We start from the raw sequence: 15,505 nt of genomic DNA, 5'->3' as shown, positions 1-15,505 counted from the left end.
ATATCAAATAGAATTATTATTATTATTTATTATTCATTTATTTATTTATATTGTACTATTTATTTTGTTAACCTAATCTTCCGGAATATATTTGAGATTTAAAAAAATTCCAGTGGCAAATGTAAATAAAATGTAATTACTTACATCTAGAGGTTCGTGATTGGTTGGCGGGCGGTGACGTCCTTTGCGTGACTGTCAACGTCGCAGACATGGCGGAAGTGAAAGGTCAGTTCAATCTCTGACTTCACATTTAATTCTTTATATAACAAAACATTGAGTCATACACAACGCGAATGTGTCGATTTAAAACAGGACTGGCTGTCGTTATCGATTATTTGTGTGTCATGTGAATAGATTAGTTATTCGCGCGGTTGTTCGGCATCTCCAGGCTGATGCTGCTGGATTTGAGTGTGTAAGCATTTCTCCTGAATGGGATTCATTCATTTTAATGACAGCAGGAGAAAAGAGTCTTTTCCGCATTTGCGATGGGTTTAGCTGGTAGAGCTCATTCAGAGATGTCTGTGTCTGTTCGCAGTGTTTCCATTGTGCTGTGTGGTGCAGAACTATGCCTGGGGTAAAGTGGGTCTGGACAGTGAGGTGGCCCGGCTGGTCCTCGGTGGAGACCCTCAGGCGCTCATAGAGGAGGCCAGACCCTATGCAGAGGTACAGTATGGACCAGCAGCCCTCAACAACTGAGCCATGGTGCACTGGCAAATTACAACAGGGATTTTAATCTACTGACCCAAGAACACCCACCCACACTTTCTGCCAAGACAAGAAGCTCTAACATAAATAGATCATTTTAATAGTTAGAAATGTTGTGAAATAAATAAAAAAGATTTGATTGTTTTTATGTATTCTCCGTGTATAGCTGGTTGATCCCCCTGAATAGTTCACCCTATAATAATAATAATTACGATAATAATATAATAATGATTATTAATATTAATATTATCATTAGAATTAATAACTATTATATCTAATAATTTTATATAATTAAATAACTCATCATATATTATTATTAATAATATTATCTATAATAACTATTATTGTTGTATTATTGTGTGAACCATTCTTTGTTATTATTATTCATATTATTATTATAATTATAATAATTATAACTATTATTATATAGATTTGTGTATAATAATGCTATTGCTGTTGTTGTTTTGTTGCTATTTTTTGTTATTATTATTATTATAAAAATATTAGTAGTAGTAATAATAATAATAATTTTATTATTATTATTATTATTATTATTATCATCAATATTATTATCATTAGAATTCATAACAACTATTATTAATATCTAATTTATAGAATAAAATAACATCATCATATATTATTATTTATAATATTATCTATAATAATTATTGTTGTATTATTGTGTGAACCATTCTTTGTTATTATTATTCATATTATTATTATAATTATAACTATTATTATATACATTTGTGTATAATAATGCTATTGCTGATGTTGTTTTGTTGCTATTTTTGTTATTATTATTATTATTATTATTATTACAAAAATATTAGTAGTAGTAGTAGTAATAAAAATATATAACACAGTATAATATTATATTAAAATGGTTTTAAAATCATTATTATTATAAGAATTAATATTAATAATAATAATAATAATAATCATCATCTAATAATTTTATAATATATATTAATAATTAAATAATATATTATAATTAATACTATTATCTATAATATATTAATATAATTATCTATAATTATTATTATTGTTATGTTCTAGTATTGTGTGAACAATATTTTTTATTATTAGTATTCATATTATTATATTATATTATATTAGTAGTAGTAGTAGTAGTAATAAAAAATATAATGCAGAGATATTACAATTAATTTGTTTAATTAATATTATTATTTTTATAATTAGAATTAATAATAGTAATAATTATTTTTGTTGTTGTTGTTGCTGCTGCTGTCTAATCATTTTATATTATATATTAATAATTAAAAGATGAAGTATTATTTATTTATTTTTAATACTATTATCTATAATATAGTAATATCTATAATAATAATAATAATTGTTGTTGTAGTATGCATGAAGCATTCTTTTTATTCATATTATTATTACTATTATTATACACCTAATACTATTGCTGTTGTTGTTTTGTTGCTATTTTTGTTATTATTATTATAAATAAATTATACACCTTGCAATATAATAATAAAAAACTAAACATTTTTTAATTATATAATAAAAAAAAAAATATATATATATATATATATATAAATGTAATTATACACACACATATATATATATATATATATATATATATATATATATATATATATATATATATATATATATATAATTTTTTTTTTATATATATATATATATATATTATATACAATTTCATTTCTTAGCAGTTTTGCATTTTTCATTTAAAGTGAGATGTCTGTAATGTTAACTTATAAAATAACAACAAATTATTTGTTCTGGAACCTATTAAATGTTAATATAACATCTGCATTGCAGTAGCTATGGGATTGCAAAAATAAAAGCATGTATTACACAGTTCTTAATATTATTGTGGAGGTTTAACACAAGCTCAAGTGTCTCTGATAATAACAGTACACTTAAAGGTCAGCTTGACATTCACTTTGTCGTGTTGCAGTCTATTAATAAAGCCACAGCATGCGTTCAGATGTGTTTACATATTTTATTGTTGCAAAAATAACTGTCTTAAAGGAGCCGTCATTTTGACATCCTCAAATTACAGTTAGTTTTTGCTTCCATTACTCTTTAGAAATTATGCACTTTACCTTTAAGAACAGAGATAATGCTGAACCACATACACTTGATTCTTAATACTGTGTTGTTACCTGAATGATCCACAGCTGTGTTTTGTTGTTTAGTGATAGTTGTTCATGAGTCTCTTGTTTGTCCTGAACAATTAAACTGCCTGCTATTCTTCAGAAAAATCTTTCAGGTCCCACAATTTTTTTGGTTTTCCAGGATTTTTGTGTATTTGAACTCTTTCCAACAATGACTGTGTGATTTTGAGATCCATCTTCTCACACTGAAGACAACTGAGAGACTCATATGCAACTATTACAGAAGGTTCAAACACTCACAGATGCTCCAGAAGGAAAAACATTTAAGAGCCGGGGTTGATAACTTTTTGAACAGATTGGAGATGTGGACATTTGTCTTATTTTGCCTAAATATAATATTTTTTTCATTTAGTACTGCCCTTCAGAAGCTCCAGAAGATACTTACATGTTAAATTTACCCTGATCTTCGGCCAAGTGTTATAATTCAAATAATTTAATTTAATAATTAAATGTAATAATTTAAAATAACATTAAAATGTATATAATTACAAAATATTAATAATAATAATAATAATAAAGTGTTGCCATCATGTTCACACAATTTGAAAGTCTCTTATTTGGCTGTAAGTGTTTTATTATTATTATTGCAAGGTGTGTAATAGTAGTAATAATAATAATTTTAAAACAGTTTGAATATCTCTGCATTATTTTTTACTACTACTACAACTAATAATAATAATAATAATAATAATAATAATATTTATATTAATAATAATAATAACAAAACAACAACAACAGCAATAGTATTATGATACACAAATGTATATAATAATAGTAATAATAATATGAATAGTAAAAAGAATGCTTCATGCAATACTACAACAACAATAATAATTATTAATATTATTATAGATAATATTAATATATTATAGATAATAATAATAATAATAATAATAATAATTTTAAAACAGTAAATCTGCATTATTTTTATTACTACTACTAATAATACTATTTTTATAATAATAATAATAACAATAACAAAAATAGCAGCAAAACAACAACAGTAATAGTATTATACATACATGTATATAATAATAGTAATAAAAATTTGAATAATAATAAAAAGAATGCTTAATGTAATACTACAACAATAATTATTATTATTATAGATAATATTAGTATATTATAAATAATAATAATAATAATTTTAAAACAGTTTGAATATCTCTGCAATATTTTTTATTATTACTACTACTACGACTACTATTTTTTTTAGTTTAACTGTTCAGGACAAACAAGGGACTCGTGAACAACTATAAACAAAAACAAAAACCCATCTGTGGGTCATTCAGGTAACAACACAGTATTAAGAATCAAGGGGATGTAAACTTTTGAACGGGTCATTTTTTTATAAATTCAGCTATTATTTTCTCTTGTGGACTATATGTAAACATCTTTTATGTGAAATATCTGATTCAAGTCAGTACTAAATAAACAATAACATGCATTTTGTATGATCCCTCTTATTTTGCTAAAAAATAAACAACATTTAGTAGTTTCTGAAATGTGTGATCATTACATGTTTATTTTTTGGTTTCTTTCAAGCTTTGGATGGGTGCTCACCCCAAAGGAGACGCTCTCATCAAAGACAACAGGATATCCCAGAGGACACTGGGACAGTGGATTGCAGATTTTCCAGGGTGCCTGGGATCAAAGGTCAAAGACACATTCCACGGTCAGCTCCCGTTCCTTTTCAAGGTTCTGTCCGTCAACACGGCTTTGTCCATCCAGGCACATCCCAACCGGGTGAGATTGGAGACTGTTTCTGTACTTCTGTCCTATGATACAGTAATTCTGCCACTTCAGGACTTGACGCTTGCTTTTATCCTAAGGAACACATGCTTCTAAGTGAAAAAAGGGCAAATGTTTCAAATAATGTGCTTTTCCTTAAAAAAAAAGAGACAAACTAAATGATTTCATTTTACACACTAGGTTTTTAACTATTTCTGGTTTAAACTTTATTTAATAATTATTTAAGTACAGTTTGAACTGTGTGTGTATAAATGAATACCAGTCAAAAGTTTTTGAACAGTAAGTTTTTTTAATGTTTTGAAAGAAGTCTCTTCTGCTCACCAAGCCTGCATTTATTTAATCCAAAGTACAGCAAAAACAGTAATATTTAGAAATATTTTTACTATTTAAAATAACTGCTTTCTATTTGAATTGATTTTAAAATTTTATTTATTTCTGTGATTTCAATGCTGAATTTTCAGCATCACTCTATTCTTCAGTGTCACATGATCCTTCAGAAATCGTTCTAGTATGCTGATTTGCTGTTCAATAAACATTTATTATTATTATTATTATAATTATTATAAATATTTAAAACGGTACACTTTTTTTCATGATTGTTTAATGAATAGAAAGATCCAAAGATCAGCATTTATCTGAAATAAAAAGCTTTTGTAACATGATACACTATTCCATTGAAAGCTGAGTCTATATTTTTTTTTTTTTGGGGGGGGGGAGTGAAAGAAATTATAGAAATTAATACTTTTATGTAGCATGGATGCTAAATAAAAGTGATGATAAAGACATTTATAATGTTACAAAAGATTTCTATTTCAGATAAATGCTTTTCTTCTGAACTTTCTATTCATCAAAGAAACCTGAAAAAAAATCAACTCAGCCATTTTCAACATCGTAATAACAATGAATGTTTTTTGAGCAGCAAATCAGAATATTAGAATGATTTCTGAAGAATCATGTGACACTAAAGCCTGGAGTTGTATTGGTTAAAAATTCAGCTTGCAATCACAGAAATAAATTACATTTTAAATAATATTTAAATAGAAAACATTCATTTGTAATAGTAAAAATATTTCAAATTTTTACTGTTTTTTTTTTTTTTTTTTTGTACTTTGGATCAAATAAATGCAGGCTTGGTGAGCAGAAGACACTTCTTTTTAAACATTAAAAATCTTACTATGATAAAGACATTTATAATGTTACAAAAGATTTCAGATAAATGCTGTTCTTCTAAACTATCTTTTCATTAAAGAAATCCTGAAAAAACCGACTCAGCTGTTTTCAGCATCATAATAATAATAAATGTTTTTTGAACAGCAAATCTGAATATTAGAATGATTTCTGAAGGATCATGTGACACCGAAGACTGAAGTAATGATGCTGAAAATTCAGCTTTGATCACAGGAATAAAATACAATTTCAAATATATTCAAATAGAAAACAGTCATTTGAAATAGCAAAAATATTTCACATTTTTTCTGTTTTTGTTGTACTTTGGATCATTGTTAATTAACAGGAATTGGCTGCTAGACTCCACAAAATTATAGAAGATAATGCTTTTATTTAGGATGAATGCTTTAAATTGATCAAAAGTGATGATAAAGACATTTATAATGTTACAAATGATTTCTATTTCAGATAAATGCTTTTCTTCTATAATAATAATAATAATAATAATAAATGTTTTTTGAGCAGCGAATCAGAATATTAGAATGATTTCTGAAGGATCGTGTGACACTGAAGACCGGAGTAATTCAGCTTGAAATCACAGAAATAAATTCAATTTTAAAATATATTCAAATAAAAAAACAGTTCTTTTAAATAGTAAAAATATTTCAAATTTTGACTGTTTTTGTTGTACTTTGGATCATTGTTAATTAACAGGAATTGGCTGCTAGACTCCATGCACAGTTTCCTGAACATTACCCAGACAACAACCACAAACCGGAGATGGCCATCGCTCTCACTCAGTTCGAAGGGCTCTGTGGCTTTCGGCCGATGGATGAAATCTTAGGCTTCCTCAAAAGTGAGTGTTTCATGAACTGACTGAGATAAATATGATCAATGAGCATTTCACATGGACTTTTGTCTGGTGCGTTGTTCAGATGTCCCAGAGTTCCGTGCGCTGGTCGGTAATGAAGCGGCTGAGGAGCTCCAGAGCGCCGACGGAGACCCGTGCCGGACGTCTCTCGCTCTGAAGAAATGTTTCACCAGAATGATGAACTGTGAGAAGAAGCTGTTTGTGGATCAGCTCAACATGCTGGTCAAACGAATCTCAGAGGAAGGTGAGAGGAAACCGTGCTTTTTACATGTGCCAACATGCGATTCCATCAATTTAGTCTATTTGGATAAAACCCGTCTGACCTGTTCTTTTGTTCCAGAGGCTGCAGGCAAAGACACCTCTGGAAGTAATGGAGAACTGCTGCTACGGCTGCATTCCCAGTATCCAGGGGATATCGGATGCTTTTCCATTTACTTCCTGAACCGTATCGTGCTGCAGCCGGGGGAGGCCATGTTTCTGGGAGCGAATGAGCCTCATGCTTATCTTTCTGGAGGTATCAATGGAATATTCATTAATAGTCCATAAAATTATTTTTTATTCATTTATTCCACTTAGGTTGCATAGCTGTTATTTTTAGTGAAATATATTCATTAATATTCATGAAATAATCTGTAATATTCTTTTAATATTCCTTAATATTTATTTCATGTAGGTTCATGTACTTTTTGTGAAATATATTTAATGATATTCACTTATTATCCCAATTATATTCGTTTAATATTCATATTCCATGTACACTACCAGTCAAAAGTTTGGACACACTCAAGAAAACAATACACAATATTATTTAATTTCATTTCATTTCATTTTTTATTTTATATTTTATTTTATTTAATTAAAATTAATAAATTAAATTAAATTTATATTTGATTTGATTTGATTTGATTTTTGATTTGATTTACAAATTGTGCCAAGGAATGATTAAGAAAATGTCAAAAAAAAATCTAATAAAAATATATATTGTATTGTTTTTTTTAAATAATATTTGACTAAAAAATAATAATAATAAAATAAATAAATAAACATTAAGTCAATTTTGATTGGATTTGATTTTATATTTAATTTTATATATTATTTTATATATTTTTTTTAATTTAATTTAATTTAATTTAATTTAATTTAATTTAATTTAATTTAATTTAATTTAATTTAATTTAATTTAATTTTTGATTTGATTTACAAATTGTGCCAAGGAATGATTAAGAAAATGTTTAAGAAAAACATTATTTTTTTCCATGGGAAATTTTCTTAAAAACAAACTGAGAATCATTCCTTCGCACAATTTGTATTTGAAAAGCAAAAAATTAAAAAAAAAATCTAATATATATATATATTGTATTGTTTTTTTAAATAATTAATATTTGTCTAAAAATATAAAAAATAAATAAAAAAACCATTAAGTCAAGTGTGTCCAAACTTTTGACTGGTAGTTTAGGGTGACATTTTTGTGCAATTTGTTAATAAATATTTACTTAATAATATTCATATTTATAGTAGTTATATTTTTTGTGAAATATATAACAATATTGACGTCATAAAAAATAACTATGTGATTAATATTCATTAATCTTTAAATGTTCCATTTAGTTATTCATGTGCAGTTGTACTTTTTCTTAAAAAATGATTATTAATATTAATATTAATTAATTTAATATTCACTTAATAATATATTATATTTATTTAATATTCAGTAACCTTCAAATGTTCCATTAAGGGTTGTATAGTTGTGATTTTTGTTAAAAAATAATTATTAATGTAAATGTATTATTTAATATAATTCAAATAATCCATAATATTAATATGAATATTAATTAATATAAATGTATTCCGTCTAGGTAGTGTACAGTAGTTGTAATATTATTATTCACTTAATAATACATAATATTTATTTTAATTTTCATTATTATTCAGATGCTCCAGATGTTTTTGTGTGTATGAGAAATATTCATTAATATTAATTTATTAAATTTAGGTGGTGTTGTTGTCGTTTTTGTTTAAATTAATTATTAATATTAATTTAGTAATCCATAATACTAAATTAATATTACTTTAATCCATCTAGGCTGTGTAGTTGTATTTTTTGTGTGAAATATATTCATTAATATTTTTTTTTCTATGTAAATTGTGTAATTGTACTTTTTGTGAAATATATTTATTAATATTAATTTAATAATCCATCATCTTAATTTAATATTCATTAATATTCCATTCATGTTGCTCCAATTATTTAGAATATACTGATTAATAATAATTTATTATTCTTACATGTTTATTAATAGTCAGTTATCCCATGTGACTGTCATATTAATTATTATTTACTTATGCATTATATTTAATCTTCTTGTATATCTGTTCTGTGTGTCGTCCAGACTGTGTGGAGTGTATGGCATGTTCTGATAACACGGTCCGAGCCGGACTGACTCCCAAATACATGGATGTGGACACACTGTGTGAGATGTTGAATTACAGCCCGGCTCCAGTCAGTGCCAAAATCTTCCCCTGTGTGCGGGACAACGCCGACCCCTGCGTCTACCTCTACGACCCTCCTGTGCCAGACTTCACCGTCATGAGAATACAGGTGCGCCGGACAGCCTTCACCTTACAAATCAGAAAAATCCCATATGCTGCGTCCCAATTCGCCTACTTACAGTGCCCTCCACTAATATTGGCACCCTACGTAAATATGAGCAAAGGTGACTGTGAAAATAAATCTGCATCGTTTATCCTTTAGATCTTTAATTTGAAAAATTCACAAAATTCTAACCTTTCATTGAAGTAAAACAATGGAAAATGGGGGGGCAGAATGGGGGGGCAAATTCTAGGCAGATTTTTTTGAATGAAAGATCAAAAGGATAAATTATGCAGATTTATTTTCACATCCACCTTTGCTCTTATTTACCAAGGGTGCCGATATTAGTGGAGGGCACTGTATAATATGCCCTAAAAGTATGTACTCTTTTTGTGAAGAAAAAGTACATACTTTTGAGTATGTAGCAGAATAGTAGGCAAGCTTTGGGACATACTACTTCGTCATAACTGCTTCTTTAACAGACGCTCTTTTGCTTAGTTACCTGAATCCTGTCACTGTTTAAACTGCCCTGTCAATCATCACAGTTAACATTATCTACATTTCGTTTAATTTGATTTTCTACCGTGTTAGAGAGAAATGAAGAGGCACGTTCTTTAACGAGTCTTTCATGCCGAGAACTCTGCTCTTGTGTTTGCTTAATTATGCATTTAAACGTTAATGACCAAACCTATCATTATAAATGTTCATAATGTTGCTGCACATGAAATATAACGTGAATAATATTGAATTTTTATTTTATTTTTTTAAATAAAAATAATAAATGCGCTCAGGCAGTCGTAAGTTACAAGCTCAAAAACCTGCCTGGAATGCAGCTTTTAACCCCTTGCTCTACCTGTGCGTTGGTTGCGCATATCCGCCATATTTGTAGTTTTTTAACACTTTTTATGCGTGTTTGTAGTTCTAACCGAATCCTCGTTCACTGCGCAATGTGTTGTGGGTAATATTAGCCGTTAGAGTGTGCATAGTAGACCATCCGGGAATCTTTGGAATACTTTTTTAAAAATACTACGATTTGGGACATACTAATTCTATTTTCGAATACTATTTAGGACGGATAGTTTGCGAATTGGGACGCAGCAATAGACTTACATTGACGGAATGCTAGAAACTTGTCAGTTTTGCTAACTGCATGCTAGTAACTGGCTAATCATGTTAAAATAATGTTAGCAACATGCTAGTCATTGGTTAATCATACTAGCAACTTAGTAATCATGCTAGAAACATGCTAGCAACTTGCAGATAATGCTAGAAACATGTCAACAAATTGATAATCATGTAAAAAACATGCTTATCATGTTAATAACATGCTAATCATGCTAACAACATGCTAGTGACTTGCCAGTAATGTTAGAAACATACTAGCAACATGCTAGTAACTTGTTCATCATGCAAGAAATGTTAGCAACATGCTAGTAAACTACTCATCATGCTAGAAACATGCTAGCAACTTGGTAATCATGCTAGAAAAATGCTAACAACTTGGTAATCATACTAGAAACATGCTAACAACTTGCAAATAATGCTAGAAACATGTTAACAAATTGTTAATCATGTTAGAAACATGCTAGCAACTTGCTAGTAATGTTAAAAACATGTTAATCATGTTAGTAACATGCTAATCATGCTAACAACATGCTAGTGACTTGCAAGTCATGTTAGAAACATACTAGCAACATGCTAGTAACTTGTTCATCATGCAAGAAATGTTAGCAACATGCTAGTAAACTACTCATCATGCTAGAAACATAACAACTTGCTAATCATGTTAGAATCATGTTAACAACTTGCTAGTCATTTTAAAAACATGCTAGCAACATGCTAAGAACTTGTTCATGCTAGAAACATATTACCAAAATGCTAATAAATTACTCATCATGCTAAAAACATGTTAGGAACGTGCTAATCAAGCTAGAAACATGTTAACAACTTGTTAGCAACTTGCTAATCATGCTAGAATCATGTTAACAACTTGCTAGCAACTTGCTAATCATGCTAGAATCATGTTAACAACTTGCTAGTCATGTTAGAAAACATGTTAGCAACTTGCTAGTAATGCTAAAAACATGCCATCAACATGTTAATCATAGAGTCATGTTAAAAACTTGCTAACAACTTGCTAATCATGCTAGAATCAAGTTAACTTGCTAGTCATGTAAAAAATATGCTAGCAAACTTGCTAGTAATGCTAAAACATGTTAATCATGCTAACATGCTACTGACTTGCAAGTCATGCTAGTAGCATGTTCATGTTAGAAACATATACCAACATGATAGTAAATTACTCATCATGCTAGAAACATGTTAGCAAAATGCTAATCATGCTAGAAACATGTTAACAACATGCTAATCATCCAAAAAAACATGCTAGTGACTAGCAAGTCATGTTAGAAACATACAAGCAACATGCTAATCATGTTAAAAACATGTTAGTAACTTGCTAGTAACATGTTAATCATGTCAGAAACAAGCTAGCAAACGTTGGCATCTTGTTACTCATTCTAGAAACCACCATGCTAATCATGCTAATGTTAAAAACATGTTAGCTACATGCTAATCATCTAATCTATCTTTCTATTATCTATAGCTTTTACGGCTGCTTTAAACTTTCAGGCTAGGCTTTCTCAAGCCAACCTAAAGTTTGTCTTGACCATTTTTGATCTGGTTTTAAGATGAATACTGTAATATATCATCTTCAGATCCCTGCCTCGGTGCAGCAGTACACTGTGAGCACGCTGGACTCCGCCGGGATCCTGCTGGTCATCGACGGAGAAGCCGTCGCCACGTCTGCCGTGGCCCTCTCTGACATCACTCTGACACGAGGCTCTGTGATTTTCATTTCAGCCAATGAGAGCGTCTCTTTACAGGTGACATCATCGTCAGGCATGACCATGTTCAGAGCCTGCTGCTTACTGTAGGAGACGTCCATCTCATAAACATCCTGTGTCTATCTGTTCTGTTCTGATCTAAACAAATCGCTCGAACATAAATCAGTCAAAAGTTCAAGTAGAAATCATGTTACTATGTTTTTGGCTTCATCTCAAACATGCATGACGAATCACACCAATTAAAGGGACAGTACATGCAAAAATTTAAATCTGGCTTTTTGTTCACCCTCGCATTGTTCCAAACCTGTATGAATTGACACAATATACAGTGTGCAAAATACAATATTTTGAAGGAAGTGGGTAACTAAAAGGTTGACGGCACCCATTGACTTCCATAGTATTTTTTCCATATTGTGAAAGTTAATGGGGAACAATTGGAACAATTTGAAGTGTGTAAATGATGACAGAATTTTTGTTTTTTACGTGAACCATTTCTTTAAATTGGTAATTATGATTATGATTAATATAGCTATGCTTAACCAAAAAACATCAAAATATAATCTAATGAAACCGTTTGAATTATGATTCTGCAACATGAAGACCTCTGCATGTTCTTTTGAAATATGTCAAAGTATATAATTCCTTTGTGTCAACATGAAATGCTGTTCACGCCGTTTTACTTTAATAATGTGACACTTATGAAGGAAACAGAAAAAAAAATGTAGGATGAAATATGATTGGATGATGAAATGTGGGCGTTCCAGAATGAACAAGTTTAAACCACCAGCATTAAAGGAACAGGTTTACCCAAAAATGAGTTTGCTGAAAATGTACTCACTCTCAGACCATTCAAGATGAGTTTGCTTCTTTATCAGATTTGGAGAAATGTAGCATTACATAATTTGCTCACTAATGGATGTGAATGGGTGCCGTCAGAATGAGAGTTTAAACAGCTCATAAAAACACAAACCACAAGTAATGTTGTATGTTTTTAACTTTTAAAATAAAATACAGATTACTTGTGGATTATTGTGATGTTTAATCAGGTGTTTGGACTCTCATTCTAACGGCATCCATTCACATCCATTGGTGGGCAAGTGATGTAATGCTACATTTCTCTAAATCTGATGAAGAAACAAACTCGTCATCTACCTCAGACCATCCAAGATGTAGATGAGTTTGTTTCTTCATCATATTTGGAGAAATGTAGCATTGCCTCACTTGCTCACAAATGGATGTGAATGGGTGCCGTCAGAATGAGAGTCCAAACAGCTCATAAAAACATACAATAATCCACAAGTAATGTTGTATGTTTTTAACTTTTAAAATAAAATACAGATTACTTGTGGATTGTTATGATGTTTAATCAGGTGTTTGGACTTTGGTGTGCAAGTAATGTAATGCTACATTTCTCCAAATCTGATGACGAAACAAACTCATCTACCTCAGACCATCCAAGATGTAGATGAGTTCATTTATTGTCGTATTTGGAGAAATGTAGCATTACAAAACTTGCTCACAAATAGATATGATTGGGTGCCATCAGAATGAAAGCCCAAATGGCAGATAAAAACACAATAATCCACATGTAATGTTGTATGTTTTTAATTTTTTTAATGAAATACAGATTACTGTGATGTTTTTATCAGCTGTTTGGACTCTCATTCTGACGGCACCCATTCACATCCATTGGAGAGCAAGTGATGTAATGCTACAATTCTCTAAATCTGATGAAGAAGCAAACTCATCTACCTCAGACCATCCAAGATGTAGATGAGTTTGTTTCTTCATTGTATTTGGAGAAATATAGCATTACATCACTTGCTCATCAATAGATGTGAATGGGTGCCGTCAGAATAATAGTCCAAACAGCAAATAAAAACATTCAGTAATCCACATGTTTTTCACTTTTTAATGAAATGTGGATTATTGTGATTTATATCAGCTGTTTGGACTCTCATTCTGACGGCACCCATTCACATCCATTGGTGAGCAAGTGATGTTACGCTACATTTCTCTAAATCTAATGAAGAAACAAACTCATCTACCTCAGACCATCCAAGATGTAGATAAATTTGTTTCTTCATCGTATTTGGAGAAATATAGCATTACATCACTTGCTCACCAATGAATGTGAATGGGTGCCTTCAGAATGAAAGTTCAAACAGCTCATGAAAACATAAAATAATCCACAAGTAATATATGTTCTTACTTTTTAATGAAATGCAGATTACTTGTGGATTATTGTGATTTATATCAGCTGTTTGGACTCTCATTCTAACGGCACCCATTCACATCCACTGGTGAGCAAGTGATGGAATGCTACATTTTTCCAAATCTGATGAAGAAATAAATTCATATACATCTTGGATGGCCTAATGGTGAGTACATTTTTTCAAATTTTCAATTTTGGATGAAGTATTCCTTTAAGAATAGGTTGTATGTTGACGCATATAAGTTAAATGCACGGTTGCATGTTCACTCACTATTGGCTGCAAGATATAAACATTTTAATTAAACTATTTTTTTGCATAAGGATGTAAGACCTTTTGCATGTTCAAATAAAAAAAAAAACTAAAAGTGGACAGTAACAATTTTACTTTTACAATAAAACCTGGTAACGTAGACCAATTTTAACATTTTTAAAACCTTTTTCATGGTAGCACTACTAAACAGTGAGTCCTTGTTGCGGACATACTCTTCCATGAAGAAAAACACATGGTAAAATGGTTTTATTAATGAAATTACCACTAAACGCAGTAACAGACACAAGTTTTCGGATTAGATTTTAAAAACAACCCTGCAACCTGAAGAAGTCTTTTCATACATGTGAAACTTTGTTACCAATTTTTATTCTCCCTTATAAGTGACTGTATGGCTTGATGTGTGGTTATGCTGTATTACTGTAGTTACTATTTGCACTAGCAGTGTGGAGAGCACAAAGGATGCTGGGAATGTCCAGCACCCTGATGTTTGTTTACTGTATTTTTAGTGCCCTCATGTAAAACCAGAAGACCTCAGCCGTGTTGGTTTCTCTATTTTTTGGAGCTGTGTTATTCTGAAGTGTTCTGGGATCAAAGCATGCGATCGATGGCTAAAGTCTGAGTGAATGAATGTATGGCGATTTCTGAGCTGGAATGGAGCATGCGTCTCATAAGAGGAACTCTGTATGTACTCTCTAATAAATAACGGTTCTGTAATCTTTCACCTGCTCATTCCTGATCGCTTTTTTACAAACTAAACTTACGCAACAGGTTTTCCAGACAAAGGTTGCATTCCCCATGAATCATTCAGCCTGGGCGTGAACTGATTATGTTTTATTGGATCACGTTGTTTGCTGTTCTTACGATTTCCTATTGGATGAAGTACAACTAGGATATGACAGCAAAATTGCATAAAACAA

At 30.1% G+C, this 15,505-nt stretch overlaps 1 protein-coding gene across 1 annotated transcript; it reads left to right on the top strand.

Annotated features, from left to right (window-relative positions):
• Positions 1 to 200: 200 nt before the first annotated feature.
• LOC141301835 (mannose-6-phosphate isomerase-like) lies at positions 201 to 12,590 on the top strand. The gene is made up of 8 exons (XM_073832033.1): positions 201 to 225; positions 536 to 663; positions 4,422 to 4,622; positions 6,510 to 6,651; positions 6,731 to 6,910; positions 7,007 to 7,180; positions 9,057 to 9,265; positions 11,974 to 12,590. The coding sequence occupies exons 1-8, from the start codon at positions 210 to 212 to the stop codon at positions 12,190 to 12,192; spliced, it is 1,269 nt and encodes a 422-aa protein (XP_073688134.1). The 5' UTR covers positions 201 to 209; the 3' UTR covers positions 12,193 to 12,590.
• Positions 12,591 to 15,505: the final 2,915 nt, after the last annotated feature.

This window comes from Garra rufa, chromosome 25 (genome assembly GCF_049309525.1).
Source record: "Garra rufa chromosome 25, GarRuf1.0, whole genome shotgun sequence".
Classification (NCBI taxonomy): Eukaryota; Metazoa; Chordata; class Actinopteri; order Cypriniformes; family Cyprinidae; genus Garra; species Garra rufa.
Note: the sequence above shows the minus strand (reverse complement) of the source record. Positions and strands in the feature narration are given on the sequence as shown.

Excerpts from the sequence above, each read along its gene's own strand:
- LOC141301835 (XM_073832033.1), top strand. Across the intron at positions 4,623-6,509 it reads TCCAGGCACATCCCAACCGG|GAATTGGCTGCTAGACTCCA; the intron begins GTGAGATTGGAG and ends GTTAATTAACAG. Across the intron at positions 9,266-11,973 it reads TCACCGTCATGAGAATACAG|ATCCCTGCCTCGGTGCAGCA; the intron begins GTGCGCCGGACA and ends TATCATCTTCAG.